The sequence below is a fragment of the Apus apus genome, chromosome 3 (genome assembly GCF_020740795.1).
Source record: "Apus apus isolate bApuApu2 chromosome 3, bApuApu2.pri.cur, whole genome shotgun sequence".
Classification (NCBI taxonomy): Eukaryota; Metazoa; Chordata; class Aves; order Apodiformes; family Apodidae; genus Apus; species Apus apus.
This window is the reverse complement of record NC_067284.1, coordinates 33,105,122-33,125,292: the sequence shown is the minus strand read 5'-3', so window position 1 is coordinate 33,125,292 and position 20,171 is coordinate 33,105,122. Positions and strand designations below refer to the sequence as shown.

At 45.0% G+C, this 20,171-nt stretch overlaps 1 protein-coding gene across 2 annotated transcripts; it reads left to right on the top strand.

Moving 5' to 3' along the window:
* Positions 1 to 5,260: 5,260 nt before the first annotated feature.
* On the top strand, positions 5,261 to 14,518 carry ODC1 (ornithine decarboxylase 1). 2 transcript variants are annotated; one of them, XM_051615185.1, is made up of 11 exons: positions 5,261 to 5,392; positions 8,091 to 8,236; positions 8,407 to 8,580; positions 8,730 to 8,902; positions 9,195 to 9,329; positions 9,480 to 9,561; positions 9,899 to 9,982; positions 11,263 to 11,425; positions 11,514 to 11,626; positions 11,918 to 12,132; positions 14,042 to 14,518. In XM_051615185.1, the coding sequence occupies exons 2-11, from the start codon at positions 8,135 to 8,137 to the stop codon at positions 14,181 to 14,183; spliced, it is 1,383 nt and encodes a 460-aa protein (XP_051471145.1). In that variant the 5' UTR covers positions 5,261 to 5,392; positions 8,091 to 8,134; the 3' UTR covers positions 14,184 to 14,518. The 2 variants fall into 2 exon arrangements, with proteins under 2 accessions (XP_051471145.1, XP_051471146.1); XM_051615186.1 differs by lacking the exon at positions 5,261 to 5,392 and adding an exon at positions 5,587 to 5,639.
* The last annotated feature ends 5,653 nt before the right edge of the window (positions 14,519 to 20,171 follow it).

Sequence of the window (20,171 nt, the reverse complement as noted above, 5' to 3'; positions counted from 1 at the left end):
ACACGCTGTATGCCTACTATTATCACAGAAAAGAATTAATAGTAATGTTTAACATATTCAGAATTTATTATCTTCTAAATTTCACACTTGTTTCTCTTTTTCTCCAAATGTTCTGGGCCGTGATTTGATGCATTATCCAATACATTCATAGAATCATAGAAGAGTTAAGGTTGGAAGGGACCTTAAAGATCATCAGGTTCCAACCTCCCTGCTCTGAGCAGGGACACCTCACGACAGACCAGGTTGCACGAGGCCTCACTTCTACCCTTCATATAATCAGTTCCTCCTACTGGAGATGATAACTGCAGTCTAATATTAGCATAAACCCTGGGAAAACAGACTGACTTCTGATAAGTTTGTTATATTTTTTGTTACTATAAGAGAAAGATGTCCTGTATGTTCCTGTCACTTATCTATCTGAACACAGTAAAATCAGAGGAAGAAAAGGCTGTCATGAAAACCCAGACACAAAGCTTCCCAGTCATTCTTGCTTTCACCACCAAGCACGTGTACTCAGAGCTTTGCACTGAGACTCACATAAACCAGAAGACAAGCTTTTGTGAGCAGACATCAGATGTGCACCGTGCACACACAAAGTCCTATGTGGCTGGGCTGTGCTCACCAACACATGCTATGGTCTGCTGCCCTCCCTTGCCATCACCTTGTCCTATGAATTTCCCAGCAGTTGCAAGTTTGCTGAGTCTGAAACTTGACTGTATTTGTACAAAACCTGAAGATTTGATCCATGGGAAAGATCTTTGACATTAAAGAAATGACTAGGATTTCAGGTCCTGCAGTTCCTCTCCATGTTGAACAGTGATCTCCTCCCAAAGCGGCCATTGTAGCCTGTGTCAGGCAAGACAGATACAGGAGTCAGATCCAGTACCAATATCATCAATAATCATCATCTGATGTGACACATGATACATTTACAAGCACCAAATGCTTCCTCACTCAAAACTTAAAACCTACTCAAATTCTGAGGCTGATTCTGGAGTAAGTCAAGGTCTTGCCCACACTGGGCTCAGAAGCTGGCTGTGAACTGTGTGTGTCACTGTTACGGTTTCCTCCCCGTTGATTCTACAACACAGGTTTTCAAGCCAATGCTCAAGAGTTTGCTCTTCTCACTCTTCCTGACTCTCAGAGAATTTTTACGTTGTCTTCCTTAAAAGCAAGGTGAAATGAACAACCTATTAAAATGTAAAGTATTTTAAAAGTCCAGTATACCATTATATATTGCCTATAGACTACATGTATTAAATACAACAAATACTAGAGCCAAATCTTATGATCTGGCTCACCTCCGAAGGGTGCTGAGATCATGCAGAGGATGATGATACTCAAAACACCTTGCTGTATCAAGTATATTTAATTTTTTTATTATTTTTTTTTTAATCTCAAATCTGTAAATGTGAAGGCCTGGAAAGGCCTCAGACACAAAACTGGTGCTGTAATGTCAGAGTTATGTGCTTCACCTCATGGTTTGTGTCTGTGAATGACTTGTTCTGAACACACTGGGGCTGATTTTTCCTTAAAAAGGCAAGTTAAAAACCGAAAAGTAAGCATTCCTGCAGTTGAGCTACAAAGCAAAGTTTCCCAGTCACTCCACAAAGTTTTTGGTCACCCCACGAGGTTTTTGATCACTCCACCTCCTTTAGTTTTGCAACTGCCAGGAGGTATTTTAGTTTGTTGCTCTGACTCAAAAACACACACCTTCACATTTGCAGCACTGAATGGCAAGAAAGCCTAGAAAATGTGTAATAAGAGATAGAAAAAGGTATCCTGGAAACACATTGTTTCCTCTAATGGACTTTTTTGAATATCAGGAACAACGTATCGCTTTTTTTCTCCATGCAATGGCCAGCAAACTAAAAGGGAGTGAGGAACTGCTGCCTCAAGAAAGCCAGAGGCAGCCACACGTGAGTTGCCCATACAAATGTCCCAAGCCTGGCAGCCTACAGAAGATCTCCACCTCACACAGGTCCACAGCTCAGCACACCACAATCTGGATTTTACTCCCTGCAGTCCTGAGTGAACCACTGAATCTCCCTCTGCGTCACATTTTCATCCCTAAAGAGGAGGTACTATTTACAAGCTGTCACAAGCTTAATTCCTTAAGAAGCGCAAAGCCCCTGGATAGACTCGGAGGGAAAGAAAGCAGCTGAGAAATGTCAGGCATAACCTCAAGGTTTCCTCCAGCTGCTGTGATGATGCTGGCCAGGGAGCCTGTCCCTCTGCCCTGGGCAACTCTCACTGCCTGGGCAGCAACTGTGGGAAGCTGGGGCTTGGCTCCAGCTCCTTCCCAATCTGGAGGTCTGCAAGAGGCAGAAGACCCATCACTCAGCAGGACCAGAGATCACCAGGTTGCTGCTGCTGTGAGATGCAGGAGACATCAATGTCTATGGGCAGCCAGATAGTCCTCTTCATCCCCTGGACCTCCACAGCAGCAAGGGCCTTGCTTGGAAATAGAGAGGAGGGGAAACACCAGGAAGATGTGGCCAGTCTCCTGCCAACAATGCTTTTCCAGTGCCCTCTTCTGGAAAACATTTTTGGCCCATGCAGCTGCTTCGTATAAGGCAGTTTGAGACTGGTGGTATTTGCAAGGAGGTGCAGGAGCATCTCGCATCTCTTCAGCCCCAAGATCTGATCTGTTCCTGTCACCTGGTAGACCTGTGCAACTCCTCAAGCCCTTCAGAGCAGCTGGGCCAGACCCTCAGGGCACAAGCAGGGAAGGATGTGCCTCCTTACTCTCACCTGATGTGCCTGAAGGCTGTCCTTAGCTGTCCCCCAGCACACAGTCCTGAGGTCAGACCCCTTCCCTCCCTGTACTGAGGTATCTCCTGCAAACTTTGTGTCCCTCACTTGCCACTCGCAGCTCTCAAGGAGCCTCCAGAGACCAAAACTGGGAAGCGGATAAAATATTTTGGTAATCTCATCCTTTTGAAAAACTGATATAACATCACTATTAACTCCTCACAAAGAGCTAATGAATGTGCCCATTCCTTGGATAATCACCCCCTAGAGTGGTTCTTGCTGCATCTTTTTGTTCAGAGTCCAGCCCAGCTCTGCCTTCATTCTACAGGCTCTGGTATGGCTCCATGACATCCTACATCCATACCTGAGCAGTGCTGGTGCCCTCTCACATCACCCAAGGCCAGTCAATGTGGACCATGGTGGGGACAGAATTGGGCCCTCCTTCAGCCCCAGCTGGAGGGGACACACACACACAAAGGGACACGGTGGAGGGCTGGGGCTGAGTCATGTCCACCATCCGCATCTCGACCTTGGCTCCCACTTTTCTGCCAGCTCAGCAAGCAGATGGGCTCCTGCAGTGATGGCCCTTTGCTTCCCTCTCCAGCTACTTTTCTAACACATAAACAGCATCTTCTGCCCGGGGAGCCAAATCTAGTGGCTTACGAGCCCACTCATTTGTCCTGTTAACTGCCAGAGGAGGTGGTGTGAAAGCCCTCTGGGTTTGTGATGAGTTGTCTCGGCACAGGCAATGCTCAGGCAGTGCTGGCAGGAAGAGCTGTCAAGGGAAGGCAGCGCCCTGGGGACTAGCTGATGTCGATGCTACGTGCTGGGATGGTTTTCCCCATTGCCTGGTTGCTGTGATTTATTTAACCTTCCCTGATTCATGCCTTTATGTGTGGTCACATAAACACACGCTAAATATTAAAAAAAAAATAATTTAGGAGCATCCTTTCATGTAATCATTTTTACCAAAGCCAGCTCTGTCCCCAGAGATTTCTTTGGCTGTGGCCCAGCTTGCCTTTTGTTTCTTATCCACTTTATCTTGGTGTTTTCCTTTATTTTACTCCCGTCGAGGGATTCTTGTGCAGCCCCAGCCTTGCCCCTCCTCTGTCCATCCTCCACCCCCCACTCCAGAGGGGTTAGGGGACACAGGGACATCCCATCGATCCACTTCTGCACAAAACATACTGGGTTTTCCAGCTGGGCTCGGTAGGAAAGATGGGAGGATGGGACTTCAGAGGCCAGTGAGCACAGCCCTTTTGGTACCTCCACGAGGATTCTGTGCCCCTCAGCAGCCAGCATTCCCATCACTTTTCCCGACGTGGGGCCGAGGGTTTTCCCCGTGGGGTGGTGCCCACACACAGCTCTGCAGAAGGGCAGAGGCCAGCCAAAGCTCTCTACCTTCAGGAAGCCACTGCCCTCCGTTAACTCTTAATTAAAATAGCCACCGGTAGTTTGGAGGTAGGAACAGAAGCGGCCCGAGGTCGATCCTGCAGCACGGGCAGCAGAAAGTTCTCGCACCTTTCTTACAAATGCCCCAGAGCTGGCAGGGCGTAAAAATCCTCCTTTTGGCCTCCTTGGGAGCTCCTACGTTCAGTAACAGGACTGGGACTCAGCCCCCGTGGGGCTGCCTTTACTTGAAAGAGCAGGGCAGAAAGTGCCTGTCCGGGACAGGATGGAATTCACAGTCATCCCAGGGCTGAAGCAGATCGGGATTAAAAGAAGCGTGGCCTTCATACCTGCCTCCCCCAAAGCTCAGTTTCTAAACAAGCCAGCCCACAGGGAGATAAAACAGCCTTACAGCGGGAACACACAGCGCTGTCAAAGCGAAAGCAAGGGAATAAACGACGGTCAGTGTCACGAGAAGCGTTTTGTGGGCAGGGAGGGAGGCAGGGGCAGCACCGCGGGCAGCCGCCAGCGCCGACACCAGACCCGCAGGGGCTGCGGGTGCGGCGCAAACGGGGCGGCTCGGCGGGACACAAGCGCTCCTGAAGCGTCACCGCCACTGATGCCGCCTGCGTGACGCTCCGGGTCCCCCGGCCCGGCGCTTTCTCTCTCGGACACCTGCCAAAGCATCCAACGCGGCCGAGGTCCTGCGGCCCACCCGGCCACGCAGGGCAGGGCAGGGCAGGGCAGGGCAGGGCAGGGCAGGGCAGGGCAGGGCAGGACGCGCAGGGCTGCCGCCGCGGGGCCCGGCGCAGAGAGGTCCGGCGGGGACGGGACCCGGGGGGGCTGCCCGGGGGGGCTCCCGCAGCGCACCCCGCCGCAGAGACCCGACGCGCTCAGCGCACGGCAGGGCGGGGCGGGGCGGGCGCGGGGGGCGTGCCGCGCCTGGCGCGTGTTGGCCGCCGACGTCACAATAGCGGCTGGCCAGAGTCCCTGCCCGGTCCCAGCCGATCGCGGCTGGTTTGAGCTGGTGCGTTGCCATAGCGACGCGGGCTGCCCTATATATAGGCGCGCGGCGGCGAAGCTTTGTCAGGCGCCCCGCTCGCCCCGCCGGCCTCGCCCCTCCCCAGGCGGCAGGGCGCTCCCGCCCGCTCCTCGCACCGCGCCCGGCTTGCTGCAGGAGGAGGTGGCTCGGAGCCAGGGCACCGGCCGCCGCTTGACGGCAGCTCCCGCCGCCGCTGCCTGGAGCGAGGTGAGCCGGGACGGGCGGGCGGCCGGGGCGCGGAGGGGAAGGGAGCGGCGCGGGGAGGTGGGGGAGCCGGCCGGCGCGGAGCCACGTGTCTGCGGGGCCTCTGCCAAGAGGCCCGGGCTGGGCGCCGGCTGCTGCCGCCGGGCACGGGGCCTCCCTCCGCGCCCGGGGAATCCCCGGCCGCGCGGGGGCTGGGGCTGGGGCGGGGGCGGGAAGGCAGGCTGCGGGCTGCTGCGAGCGGGGCAGGCGGGTGAGCCCGGGGAGGTGGTGTCGGTGTCGGCGGCGCGTCCGGGGCTTGGGGGAGGGGGCGGCTGCTCCGCGGCCGCCGGGCTGCTTCCGGGGTGGGGGGAGGCAGGTGCGTGGCGGCAGCGCGGCTCGGGGCGGGCCGGCCCGCTGCGCTGCCCCGGGGCGCCCGCCCGGCGCGGAGGCGGGAGCGCGGCCCTCCCGCGGGGCTTCTGCGGGGCTTGGGGGGCAGAGCTGCCGGCGGCAGTGGGCTTCAGTACGGGCGACCCCGAGGGCGAACCGAGATGGCTGCTCGGGAGAGGGACCGGCGGCGGGGTCAGCAGCCGCAGACCCGCAGCGCTGGGCAGCGGTCTGCTACCTCCTCGGGCGCCCTTTCTAGGCGCAGTTTTGGTGTTTGAGTGAGTGCAGAGCCTGCAGGCATGACTCAGCCGTGTCTAAATACAGCTGCTGAGTAAGGGAATGTTCTGGAGACCAACTTCTAAATGAGCAGAAATTAACCTTTCTTCTGGGAAGCTGCAGACGCTTTGCACACAGTGCAAATAGAAATATGCTCTGGGAGGCTACAGTTTGCGTCTGCACGATCATGTGCTGTCTGTATTCTGTGTAATTACACTGTCGTGAATATTGTGCAATAAACTGGAGATGGAAAGCTTGGAAGAACTTCTTAAAGTCTGCTGTGACCAGTAAAAGTAATACCCATTTTATAGGTTAGAATGAAAAGTGCTTTTCATGCAGCTTTGTGCAGGGGAGACGATAAACTAAATTCTTCCTGGTGGTGTTCAGGTCTCTTAAACACAGCTAGAAGTCCCTGAACAGCTTTCTGCAAGGCTGCAACGTGGTGTTGAAGTTGTCCTACACTCAGATGCATCTTCTCTTTGGTAACAGTTTCCTGAGAAGTGTTTAATTTGCCGTTTCTTAAGGTGCTTTTAAGAGAAGGCTTTAATCCAGCTTCTGGGAGAATTAACATTGCATGTAAATGAGAGCAGGGGGTCGAACAGGCTTGGTGGATTGTTGGGGCTTATTTCATTAAAGCTTAATCTGGTTTGAGTCCCAGACCGGGTTTGTCTCTGGTAAGTAGGAATTGATCAAAAGATGTGAAGTAGTTCTTGACACTGGCAGTTCAGGTGCCGTATGTTTCCAAAGGCTGAAATTAAGTTGTATACTCACTGACTTTTCAAAGTCATTCAGTAGATAAAGTTTATGGATTTTGGTATACACAGTGTATAGAATGAATTATTCGGTTGGTCTTAGAACCTTGTGAGTCTGTAACAGCTGTACACTATGTTCTTTTTCGTATTTGTTATAAACAGTCTTTTTGAAAATAGATGGAACAGTGATGTAACTAAAGATCAGTGAACAATTTAGAGTTTGCATAATCTTCAGTTCAAATCTATGTGACTGGATGGAGTGTAAAAATGCTGAGGGAAGCTGAGGGCTGGACCTCATTGCATGAAACCGTATCTACCCTATGAGTCACTTGCAGTGCTGAGGTCTTTAAAAGGTAGCTTGAGTTAACAGCTAATGAAGTAGACTGTCATTCTCTACATCCCAGTAAAAGGGTGAGCCATACACTTTGCCACGAACTTCATAGGTCTTGGGTGGCTAAGGAATGAGCTTTTGCCCTTTAGTTCTAGTTCTTAAGGGACTTTCTAGTTTGCTGGTAGATTTCTATTAGCAATGAAGATTTTTTTGTAGACTATTGTAAAATCCTGTTATAAAGTGTTAATTTGGATCACTGTTAAGACTTTGCAGACTACAGGTGGGAACCACTCCTAGTGTGTATGTGCCACTCCTGACAGCTATGGTTTTCTTTTTGTGTAGCCTGGAGGTCATGGGTAGAACAGGGAGACTCTAACCACCAACAGAGGAACTTCAAGGAAAGCCCTGACCTCATGGCTGGTTTGTTCCTGGTCTGAACTGTAGTGAGAATCCAGATGTTCAGCTGGCTTTGACCTAGTGAGAGTTGCTACTACTCAGAAGTCAGTAACGTATAAGCCCTTTTGGTAGTAACATACAAGCCCTTTTCCCAAAACTAGTGAGCTACAGTAGTGCTTTAAAGATGTTAAAAAAAACGTGGCAAGGTTGATACTGACACTAGCTGTAATATTAACATCTTTGATGTGGAGGTGAAGAAAAAGACAGTGGAAACTTTTGGGGACAAATAAAATCTGGCAGTATTTTTTTATTTTTTTTTTCTTCAGATAGGTTTAACACATCATACTGTTGCTGAATAGAAGAGAACTTGCCTTCAGGCTTGCAAGATTATTGTGTAGATTGCATCCTGGGTTTTTGATTAAATCTGATCTGTGTAAATTCTGAACTATGATGCTGTTAGTGATCACTATAGGAATCATATAATTGTAAATTATGTGACCATATGAATTCAAGTGAAGTAGTGAATGTAAACCATATGGATTTAAATGAAGTAATGAGTTGCTTTTTGGTTTTGTATCAACAGTTTGTACTTAAGTCCTTTCAATTAAACCTGAAATCTTGGAAATCATGAGCAGCTTCAGCAATGAAGAATTTGAACTCACCTTCCTCGATGAAGGCTTTACTGCCAAGGATATCCTTGACCAAAAAATAAATGAAGTGTCATCTTCTGTAAGTATGATAGGATAATCACTGCATTTCATGACGCTACAAATTTATAAACTAGTGGAACAAGTTGTCTTTGCAGATTTTCTTCTGCAAGGCAACCTCCTCAAACCCTGACCTCTAGGCTTATCCTGTTATCTCTTGCTTGTAACTTAAAAGATGTGTCTTTGCTCTAGGATGATAAAGATGCCTTCTATGTTGCTGACCTCGGAGATATCGTGAAGAAGCACATGCGATGGCATAAAGCCCTTCCTCGGGTGACCCCCTTCTATGCTGTAAAATGCAACGACAGCAAAGCTGTGGTGAAAACACTTGCTGTTCTTGGCGCAGGATTTGATTGTGCCAGTAAGGTATGATCTTGACTGTGTTCTGGTATGTGATGTTATTACATGTTCAGCTTTACAGGATGTGTTAACGTAAAAGAAAGCATAACTGAGTGCTGCCGTTTTTCTTGTACTGATTAGTTTGATCTCACAGGTGTCATCTCTTCTTTCTTCAGACGGAAATACAGCTGGTGCAGAGCATTGGTGTGCCTCCTGAGCGAATAATATATGCAAATCCCTGCAAACAAGTATCTCAAATCAAACATGCTGCCAGCAGTGGTGTACAGATGATGACATTCGATAGTGAAGTAGAACTAATGAAAGTTGCAAGGGCCCATCCAAAAGCCAAGTAAGTTATGCTAATTGTTCTGGAGTTCTTGCTTGGGTTCCCAAGTTACAGAAATATCTCTTACCTGAAACTTGTTCTTCATTGGTTAAGATAGGCTGGAAAATTATGAGAAAATAAACCTACTTTTAGCCAGTGAAATCTAATCCTGTATAGTCTACTGGCACAGTTTACTTTTAAGTACACTGGAAAAGACAGGAAATCTTGTATGTCAGTCATCATTTTAAGATCACATCTGCCTGATCGTGGTATCTTATGTACTGGAACTTGAACCCTTATGTTTTCTTGTTTCTAGATTAGTCTTACGCATTACAACTGATGACTCCAAAGCAGTTTGTCGTCTGAGTGTTAAATTTGGGGCTACGCTTAAGACTAGCAGGCTTCTTCTGGAGCGTGCAAAAGAACTTGACCTTGCCATTGTTGGAGTTAGGTGAGTTGATGATACCAAAATACGCTCATATTAAATAAGATTTCTTTAAATGGTCTACCTGACAATAGAGATGCATATGATAACTTGAGTTTTGTAGAAACTTCTTGACTAATTTGCCAAATAGCAACTGATAAATTTGTATCTTTGTAGTTTCCATGTTGGAAGTGGATGTACTGACCCAGAGACCTTTGTTCAGGCCATTTCTGATGCTCGCTGTGTGTTTGATATGGGAGTAAGTCTAGCTCTACTTTCTCTGGAACTACTGCTTAACTGTTGTGGCAAAACAGATTCAAATGTAAAACTGTTACAAGTTTTAAAGCTAGCTAAGTCACTGATTTCATGTTGTTGGAATTTTTGAGGTCATGATGGCTTATTTTGACCAGTTCTGCAAAAGTCATCTACAGACTTGCTAGAATCAGCAGCTCAAACTCAAGTGGTTGTTACTTGAGCATGATGAGCTAGGTCTGATCCAATATTAATAAAATGACTCTACATTACATTACTTTTTAAGCTAAAATGATTAACTAAGAACTGCTTTCTTGACACTGTTGCCGTTAATCTCATTTCAGGCTGAACTTGGCTTCAGTATGTATCTGCTTGATATTGGTGGTGGCTTCCCTGGCTCTGAAGATGTCAAGCTTAAATTTGAAGAGGTATAGCTTTGCTAAGAAGTTCTCAGGTTGCTGAGTCTTTTTTGGATGTTGATCTGAGTTAAACAAAATCTTGCTCTTTCTATTTTTATTCAGACTCATTTGCAGAAAAATTTGCTTGGCTGGAAATTTAATGTAGAGGAAAAGGGGAATTAATCTGAAAAGTGAAGATGAGATGAACCAACCCATTAGACACTAAATGACTGCATAAACATGCAGATATATCAAACTTAGAAATCATGTTGTAATTGCAGACTTGATTCTTACTGGCATAGACTTCTTCCAGTTGATGCTATATTTAAGAATATCTTGTTTGGCTGTGCTCCCAAACAGGGAGAAAAAGAATCCAGAATCCTTACTGTACTTCTGGGTGGCAGCAAACTAGATCAGTGCCTGATCTGATTTAGAACTAGGTTTTAGATAGTTTTTTAATTGGTCGGTGTTCTTCAGTCTGCTTTTACACGGAAGTAGTTCTGCCCTCAGAAGAGGCAAGATTGCTGGGTATTAATAGAACTCCCCTTAGAGCAGTGTTATCAGAGCACCTGCCAGTCTGACATAATCAGTTAAATGATGTTTACTAAAGGAGGCAGCAAATAAGTTACATAAAGTGAGTTTTCTGCTAATAACATGGGCTAATGTTGTCTCACTTGTCATACCTGATAAGAAGGCTGGCTTTTTGTAGTGTAGTATTGGCTTACATAAAGTCTCTGGAGCCAACTGTTGTCATTGAGCTCCATGGCATAACACAGTCATGCTGTGGTTGGAGGCAACTTACTAATTACTGATAACTTCAGAACTTGGAAGTAACTGTATCTTAAGGCAGCTGAATTTCAAAGGTGATGACAAAGCCTTCTTTCTTCATAAGATACAGTCAGGTGACTTCTTTAGGATGCAGTGTGTTGGGGATTATTGCATGATTAGCACAACTGTAGGTGGACTAGAAATTAAAATTGAAGTGTGGGGGCTTGCAGGGCATTAATGGTGGTTTAATGAGTCTGGGAAGATTGACTTCCTTTAGACTCTTAACATGGGCTGTTTAGTCACTTGAATTTTTAAGCTGCAAGTGATGTCTGCTTTTGTTTCTTTGTGCCCCCTTAATAGCAAACAGAACTTCAGGAAAATAAAGCTAAAGCAATCAAAAGATACTACAGTATGCTAATAGTTACTGCACACTTGGAGCAGGGTACCATTGTCAGCATGAAAGTCTGACTTTGTCTGAGACTTCTAAAATAGCATTTGAATAACTGCCAAAGTTTTAATATTGGCAACTGATTCTTCCCTAGATCACAAGTGTAATCAACCCAGCTCTGGATAAATACTTTCCTCCGGATTCTGGAATAAATATAATTGCAGAGCCGGGAAGATACTATGTTGCATCAGCGTTCACACTGGCAGTCAACATCATTGCAAAAAAAATTGTATTAAAGGAGCAAACAGGTTCTGATGGTATGTAATCTTGACCTAATCTTACTTCTAGCCAACTATGTATTTCTTTCCAAGCATTCTCTTACTAGCCTGTCTCTAATTCTTCCAGATGAAGATGATACAAATGACAAAACTCTTATGTACTATGTGAATGATGGAGTCTATGGATCATTCAACTGCATCTTGTATGATCATGCACATGTTAAACCAGTTCTGCAGAAGGTATGCTCATTCAGAAGTATCACATACTAGCCATGTGTCGTGGGTGTTTAAGAACCCTCATCACAGCAGTTGCTTCTGTAGTTCACTGCTCCCTTCATGTTGCCAGAATTTGGCATTTCACTTAAGAAACATGCAGTGGAATTAATTAAAAGCCCAGGGTGGAGAAAGGACCTGCAAGCAGCTCTTCCTCCTCTTCTCTGCAAGGTGGAATGTTACACTATAATTATGATATTACTTCTGGAAGCTCTTGTTTTGGTAGTCAGACTAATGATAGTGAACTCTTTTCTTCAGCGGCCTAAGCCAGATGACAGCTGCTATTCCTGCAGCATATGGGGACCAACATGTGATGGCCTAGATCGTATTGTTGAACGTTTTAATATGCCAGAGTTGCAAGTTGGTGACTGGATCCTGTTTGAAAACATGGGTGCCTATACCGTTGCTGCAGCTTCTACTTTCAATGGATTCCAGAGGCCAACAATACACTACGTGATGTCAAGACCAGCATGGTTAGTAATCAAGTATCTTGATCCATCCATGCTTTTGATAGAGATGACTGTAGTGAATAGCTGATGTTAGTTGGCTGCCCCTTAACAAACAGGGCCATAGTCTTGGTGCTGTTGCTCTTGGAAAACCTCCTTCTGGTGTGGAAGGAGGCAATGTCTCTGAAGGTCCTTGTTTGCTTAGAACAATGCTAACACTACCAATTACTCATTTCCTCTGATTTACTCACTTCCAGGAGAGGTACTTCTACAGGGAGTAATGTTAGGGTCTTTTCTTTAACTGGGTTTCTAGCTGGTGTTTTTCACTCTTGCACAACATACATAATCATTACAAATTCTTTACTGTTAGCTTGTGTGACCAGTCAATCATAGTTCTAATGGGACACTGTCTTCTAAATTGATAGCTTGCTAAATCCTGATTGCAGGATGCATGAATATTCAGCAGACTGCTTCTCAGTATGATCTGTTTGAGAGCTGTCCCTTGGTTTAGGTTGAGCTCTGGCTGATTGCTTAGTGCAGAGTGCTAGATCTCCAGGGGAAGTTACTAAACAGGTAAGCAAAGAAAGCAGAAGTGCCTATTCAAGTGCAAAGACACTGAAACTGCACCTTAAACAGTAGTTTAGAGTAATCTGCATGCTCCTCAGTGCAAGAGATTGCATCTTCTGTCAAAGTGGGCCTTCCTGTAAGAGGAAGTCCTTACCCTCTGTGTTGATGTCTGCTTACTGAACTGGCAGAGAGCATTTGGGCAGCATCATTACCCTAAAACCTGAGTGATTTTGCTGTAAGTTCAGGGGAATGCCTGCCATAAAAGTAAGAGGAAGCTTCCTCCATTCTTTTACTAGCCTTGCCTCTTTAAGTAATGCTTTTATTGTTTCTTTAGTGAAACTTGCTGTCAATTGACGTGTTCCTCAAACAAAAAGACTCCAAGCTTGTGCCTAGTTGAACTAAAAATGGTCCTGCAGGAGAATAATTAGCTCTTTAACTACAGCAGTGGCTTTCTGTTAAAATGTAATACTTGGTCTGAGGCATGCTGAGCTTTATTATGCAGTCATAACCATCATCCAAGGCTACAGTCCTCTTTTGGTCTACATGATCTCCTACATTTTCTGTTTTGCCAAAAAAATTCTGTCATCTAAGCTGGCCCTTGACCGAGGAGGGTGTATCAATGCAGATCTTTCTAGCACAGGTGAAAGCTTTTTGGAACGTAATCTATGTATAAAAAGGTGTACAGCAAAATCTGTGGCTAGATAACTGAAGATAAAGGGACAGGAGTATTATATGTGTCTAAGTAAAAGCTAGGAGTATATGGGGAGCCATGTAGTAGTACATACAACTTCTTGGCTTGCATATCATGTAAGATAACAAAGTCCAAAAACTCAGTCAGCTGAAGGTCTTCTGGAATTATCTTTCAGTACAGCTGTCTGGTTATGGATGGAGTTGCATGGTTCTCACTGGTCAGCTCATTTACATTCCTAGTCTCATCCATACTTGGTTCAAGCTACCCAGGAATGTGAGGATGCGGCATAAGGGGATAGTCAGTGGTGTAGGTCAGGAATTTGGAACTCCTGAGCAGTAGGTCATTAAATTCATATAGCGTGTGGTATATGGAGGTAGCTACAGGCTTACAGCAGATCTAGCTAGGTCCTACCCAGAAATGGTGAAGCCAGCTTGGTATTGGCATTTGCCCTAAAGCCCAGTGAGCCACGAGTCATCTGCTCAGAGTCTGCTTGGAATTTTAAATTTTTCCTTCCCTCTGGTAATACTGGCTAGATGGCAGATGATGAATAAAGAGTTCGTGTCATGCTCCTTGGCAGTAAAAAAATAAATTGCTTACTTTATTTTTGGCATATTGTAGTGAGCTGCTTTTTGACTGGTTGCTTTATTTTGTTGTGTTGTGTGTTTTTTTTCTTTCTAGGCAACTTATGCAGCAGATCAAGGAGCAGGGGTTCCTAGCTGAAGTGGAGGGGCAGGATGTTGCTAGTCTGCCGCTCTCTTGTGCCTGGGAAAGTGGAATTGAATATCCGGCAACTTGTGCTTCCGCTAGTATTAATGTATAGGTAATATTTAGTAATAAGCTGCAAGGTTAGGCATTGAAATTAGGGCATTTGTGGGACCATTAACTTAATTCTTGCTAGAATTTTTAAGTGGTTTTTTAAAGTTTAGGTTTGGCATAAATGCGACAAAAATGACTAGGAGATGGGTCACAATTATCTGTGTTCCTATGGAAACTATTTGAATATTGTTTTATATGGATTTTTATTCACTTTTCATGTATGCTACTAAAGACTGACCCTCAACTGTCAAACAAGTATTTGTAGCTTGTGTATGGCAGAATGGGCTAAGCTTAGTGTTTTGTGACCTACCCGTTTTAAAATAAAGTATATTGAAATAACTGGTTTTGTGTTTGATTAATTTGTAGAAACTTAATTTATCATGCATGGCTCTTACAGCATATATGAAGACAGCCAAGATGCTCCCAGCCCAGAGCTTATTAATAAATGAATAACACAATTGCCATCTCCCCTACCCTTGCTCTCCCAACTTACTGGAATGAAGGAAGCCCTTAATGGGTATGGAAACTAAACTGTCTTTTAATATGTGGTTAGAAAAAGCTTGACAATCAACACGTTGAATACAGTGTGAAATGTGGTGAAATCACATTTGGTTTTCCCTGTTGAACATGGGTTTAACACAGTTGCATATTCTATGTTCAGTGCAGTGTTTCTTTTTATTCATGTTGGTTTAACTGCCTTGGTCAGGACTAATGGCTGTTTAAACACATCTAGTTGTTAATGAGAGAATGCAGCACAGGCTCCAAGCTGCTTGTTACATGTGTGAGCATTAAAATATGTCATGGGAAAACTTTAAGAAGCTGAAACCAGGGCTTATGAGTGGGTCACAACTACTCTGACCCTCCTTGCCTTGGGCCATAGTATAAAATGGATGATCAGAGATGGGAACTCAGCATCATTTTTACATGCAATACAATTAGAAGCTCTTACTTTAATGTAATAAAAAAACCCCAACCTTTTTAAACTTCTGACTTTAGATTAAATGTGATGCTTAAGTAGTAAATAAAGGGTGTGTTAATGATAAAATCAGAGCCTGCTTACTGGTGTAGAGCATTCTGACTTCTGCTTAAACTGTTGCTAGTTTGCTGCCACTTGTTGCACTAAAATTGCAACATGTTTCTGACAAATTATTGGATCCCGTTACCAGTCTGGGATCTGTACATTGCATTCCTGACAGAATCTGAATCTGTTCAGATTGCCAGAATACCCTGGACTTGCAAGTATCTTAGCAAATACCTGATGTGTAAAGATGAAAATGTTAATGTACCAATTAAGTATGGAAAGCTTAAGCCTAATTTAGAATAAGTGCTAAAATTTAAAGGGTTATCCAAAATGGGTAGCATTGTTGATAGAAACATCTAGCAAGATGGGAAATAAAGCTGTTGTTTTTCACAGCTGCTTGTAAGAAAATATTTAACCTCCAGTCTGTTTGCAGCTGAGACTACACTCGCTGCTATCTGAGCTAGTAGGGTAAACAGAAGTGATGGTACCTTTTTCCTGATTCTCTTGAAGCACCCCAGGTGACTTTTTAAAAAAAGTCGTCATTTGCTTTGGTCCTAGCTTCAAGCTTGGAATTGAAATAGCACTGGCCTTTATTCTCGTGTATGGAGCAGACCAGCTGCTTAGCTATTGTGCTACACTGCTGGAAACTTCAGTATGTGGGGGAACAGTAGCCTTTATCTCAAAGAAACTCCACCCAAACCAGGGTTTCTTTTAGCCTCTAAATTCTCATGGAAACTTGATGATACTTAGCATGAAAGCAGAAGTAAGGTGTGGTAACCAAATGTTGGCACTGTTAATTTCACATCTAAATCTTGCCATGTGAGATCTAAGTGCATTTGAACCAGGGGAAAAAAAAGCCTAACGTATGCAGAAAAAGCATGGCTGGAAAGCCTGCAGTTGTCTAAAGGAGATGTAGCTACTTAAATTTGCGTGTTTGAAGGCTGGGGATGGTTGAGTCACAAGCAAGTGTGGCTGTAGTGAGACCTTAGGTGGTACTAGCACTGCAATGTGCCCCAGTGGCAAATGGCACAGACTGGTTTCCTCTACTTGCAGCTAGTGCAGACCATCTCCAGCAGGTAGTCTGAAGGCAATCACTTATGGAAACTAATTAGTAAGCTTCCTTGAGAGCAATTCAGCAGGCTGCCAATTAGTTTCTTAATCTGCATTTAACTTGATTGGTTGTTTTAGCTATTTCATTGGGGTTTGTCTCAAAAAAAAAAAAAAATTAAAAAAATTACATCTGTTTCTCTGCTGGAGGCCAGTGCAGTGGCAACACGCTAATGAGCATTTTGATTAACTTATGATGCTCCCTTAGAAGAGGTGTAGCTGATCTCAGTTCTTTATCTTCCTCTTCCATGGCAGGTATGTCACAGCCTCAGCTGGCACTCTGTTGGCCATGTTTAAGGAGATATCAAGTGCTTAAAAAAGAACTGTTAATTGTCTTGAGCCTATTCTGTGTAAAAGCAAACAATGATGGGGTTTTTTTAGGTGGCTTTTACTACTTGTGAGAATAATAAAACTTTACATTAATGGTGGTGTATTTTTAAGCAAGACACAAGTTTCCCATTTTAAGTTGGATTATGCTGAGCAGATCTTGTGGGCTTTAGGACACTGAGTATATATCCTTCATCTCACAGCTGCCCTGCTTCTGGCTTCCAAGAATCTTAGTGGTCTGTTTCACTTTTCAAAATTATTTTAAAATACCCCAAGTGGCAGTAATAGGTAATAAGGTGACTGTGGAGATTCCCTACCCATCCACATTAAGGGAAATGCATTTTTAAGTGTAAGTTGGACAGCAATGATGTAACAAAGTAAGCTTTGAACTCCTGTAGCTTAACTTGACCCCCCTTCCCCAAGTCTTAGGCCATTGAAAGCCTTTGCTCTGTTTTGCCATGTTAATTGATCAAAGCCAGTTGTTCCAGCTACACATCTTAATTATTCCCCCCTGGAGCAACCTTGTCTGATACGGGACAGAAGGAGTCGCATGCCAGAAAAATTGAGATCAGCTGCATTTGTATTATACCATTAGCTCAACAAGTATCAAAGTTGGAGCCAAGAATGCCTGTGTTTTCAGCTTCCATCTTCCTAACCATGCTCCGTTCTGTGCTGTGTGTCCCACTGTGGACTCTGTTGGCCCATTTGCAGGGACTGTGGTATTCCTGCTCCTGGTGTCCCTGGCAGTCACTGCCCTTGCTGGCACTGGTGATGGTGCTGTTGGGATCACTCCTGGAAAAATAAGAGTAATATCTGGGACAAATAACAAGACGTCTCCCTGAGAGGAGGGCATGGCTTCTCATCACCCCTTTCCTCTTTCTTGAGTGGTGAAGCCACTTAAAATCTGAAATGAATCCCCTTGGAAGACTTCAGTCTCCTACCCCATTTGTACCAGCCGGCTAATCTTGAGCTGGGAGCAGCACTGAGCAGGGACCCCCGTGGCTCCACCTGGAGCGGCAAGAATTTCTCCAGGAACAAACCTGGAGCTGAATGGAAGGCTTCTCTCTCACAGGCCTCACCCTCAGCAAGCGCTGTCATACAAACAGACCTTTTATAGCTAAACACAGCATCAGTTAGCAGTAAGACTGAAATGGAAAGTTTTCTTTCCAGATCAACCCTCTTCCCCCCCCCCGAAAAAGAACATCATTCTCATAGAATCATACAATGGTTTATGTTCAAAGGGGCTTTAAAGATCATCTAGTTCCAACCCCCCTGCATGGGCAGGGACACCTCCCACTAGATCAGGTTGCTCAAAGTCCCATCAAACCTGGCCTTGGAACACTTTCAGGGATGAGGCATGCACAACTTCCCTGGGCAACCTTTACCAGTGTCTCATCACCCTCACAGTGAAGAATTTTCTCTTAAAGTCTAAGGGCATTCCTCCTAATGTCTAGTTCCTCCTAATTATCCACAAGTATTGCAAGAAGAGGTTAAACAAATATGTTATTTGATTGTCAAAAAACAAAAGGTCATCAATCATTGCAATAATCATTATTATTTTTTAATTTTCTCTCAAAATAAGCTCTGGTAGGTACCAAAAGAAGTAAAAGTAATTTGCTTTAGAGAAATGTCCCTGGTTTTGACATGCATTGCCTGGTTTTCTTTAGTTTGAAGGCAGTTGGTATCTCAGTGGCTACGGTCTGGTTGCCATTCCCACGTCACAAATGTCTCCAATTCGGGTTTGTCTTTAGCTAGTTGACTACCCTGAAAACACACTGAGAACAGGCAGCATATATGGGGCTGGGATTCCTCCTTTGCCAGGCATTGCCATTGCTCTTTAGCTGGTGGTGTAGTCCTCTGCATAGAGGAGGTGTTTAGAGCAGCTGCACTACAGGAGTGCCATTTTTGGAAATCTGGCTGTGAGTGCTCAGAGTGATACAGCCACCAAGATGTGGCCCTTTGTGGCATGACTCTAAGGGCTAATGCAAAGATGAGTACTTGGAGGGTGAACACTGATCACCCCTTGAGCCCCCTCTGTTTCCATAGGGAGAGGCCACCCACCCTGGCAAACAAAGGGAGCTCCCTCAGGGAAGCATGCTGAGGTCTTGCATGTGTCCGCCTTGTCTTGCAAATATTGCTGCAGTCCAACTAATGTTAGACCCTTATTTGCTTATGTTTCTTGATGCTTACACTACAGCAGCAATTTTTTTCAGTCTGTTAGTCTTTGCCTAAATGCAAAAGCGTTAGCACATTGAAACCAACCCTTCCTCTTCCTCATTTTAGGGAGTTGGTCCCAGTCTTGCTCACAGTATTCCCACCAACAAGAAAAAAAAAAAAATATATATATATATATCCTTTTTAATTCACACTCACAGAGTGCTTTGCAAAGGATTAATTGGCTTGACCTTTGTGGTTCAGAGCCAAGTGCCATCTTCCAGTCCAGAAAGTGGTCATGAGACAGCCAGGCTGCACAGCAGTTCAGGAAAGGAAGCAAAGGCACAGACACTTTTCAGCCCAGCAATGCAAAGGGAGTGGTGATCCCTGTTGGATTGGTACCAACACCTTCCTATTGCTGGGAAGGGCAGGATCTGTCCATGTACCTTAATAATACAGCAAACACCGTGTACAAGCTGAGAAAGGAGACCTTTAGCAGATCAGTGCAAAGGATTCCCAAAGTGGTTTGTAATCACAGGTGTTACTTCACCCATCCTTAAAATGCAGTTCCCTGCTTTGGGAGAAGATCAGGATTTGGGCATTCAATGGGCTTAATCATCACTCTTTTGTATTTGTCTACTATGCTGGGAAGAACAAGATATTAGCTCTAGGTTGACACTTAAAAGGAATGGGGATACTATACTTGAACAGAATAACGTCAGTGCAATTTTCAGTAAGATAATAGAGGTGCTGTTGCCCTTACTGTAAGGACAAGAATAAAATAATCTATTGTGTTGCTAGATAAAAAAAAAAATTCTTGCTTAAAAATTCCAGTTGCTGCTCAGCAGCAGCAAAAGCATTTTGCTGTAATGGCTCAATAAATATTTCCCTGCAATGATCCTCCCTCTTTCCTACAGTCAAAACTTGCATTAAACCATTAAAGTGTCTGACCAAAGTTTAAAGCAAAAGAAAAATCCAACTCTTCATGGAGACTGCTGATTTTGAGGGGGAAATTCCTCCTGCACCCTGCCAGGGTGGCTGGCCAGACTCCCCAGGAGGTAAGTGCTGTAGGACTCATCTGCTTGTGCCGTGCAGGTTTCGTCTCCCCGTGGGGTGATTATACCTAACTACAAGTGAATCCAGGGTGTTCCTCTGACTGTGGCCAAGAAAGATTCTCTCAGAGATAACGATGTGGTGACTAATTAGCCGAGCAAAAGCCCTCAAGATGGAGCTCAGCTCAAAAAAAGCATCAAAAAAACCCCTGTCTGACAGAGCCAGGGAAGGCAGGAGAAAGGAGAGACATGGAAAGCTTTCAAATGAATCCCACACTCCCTGATGCTAGACCGCAGCATAAGCAAGATGTTATTAGAGAGAACAAACACA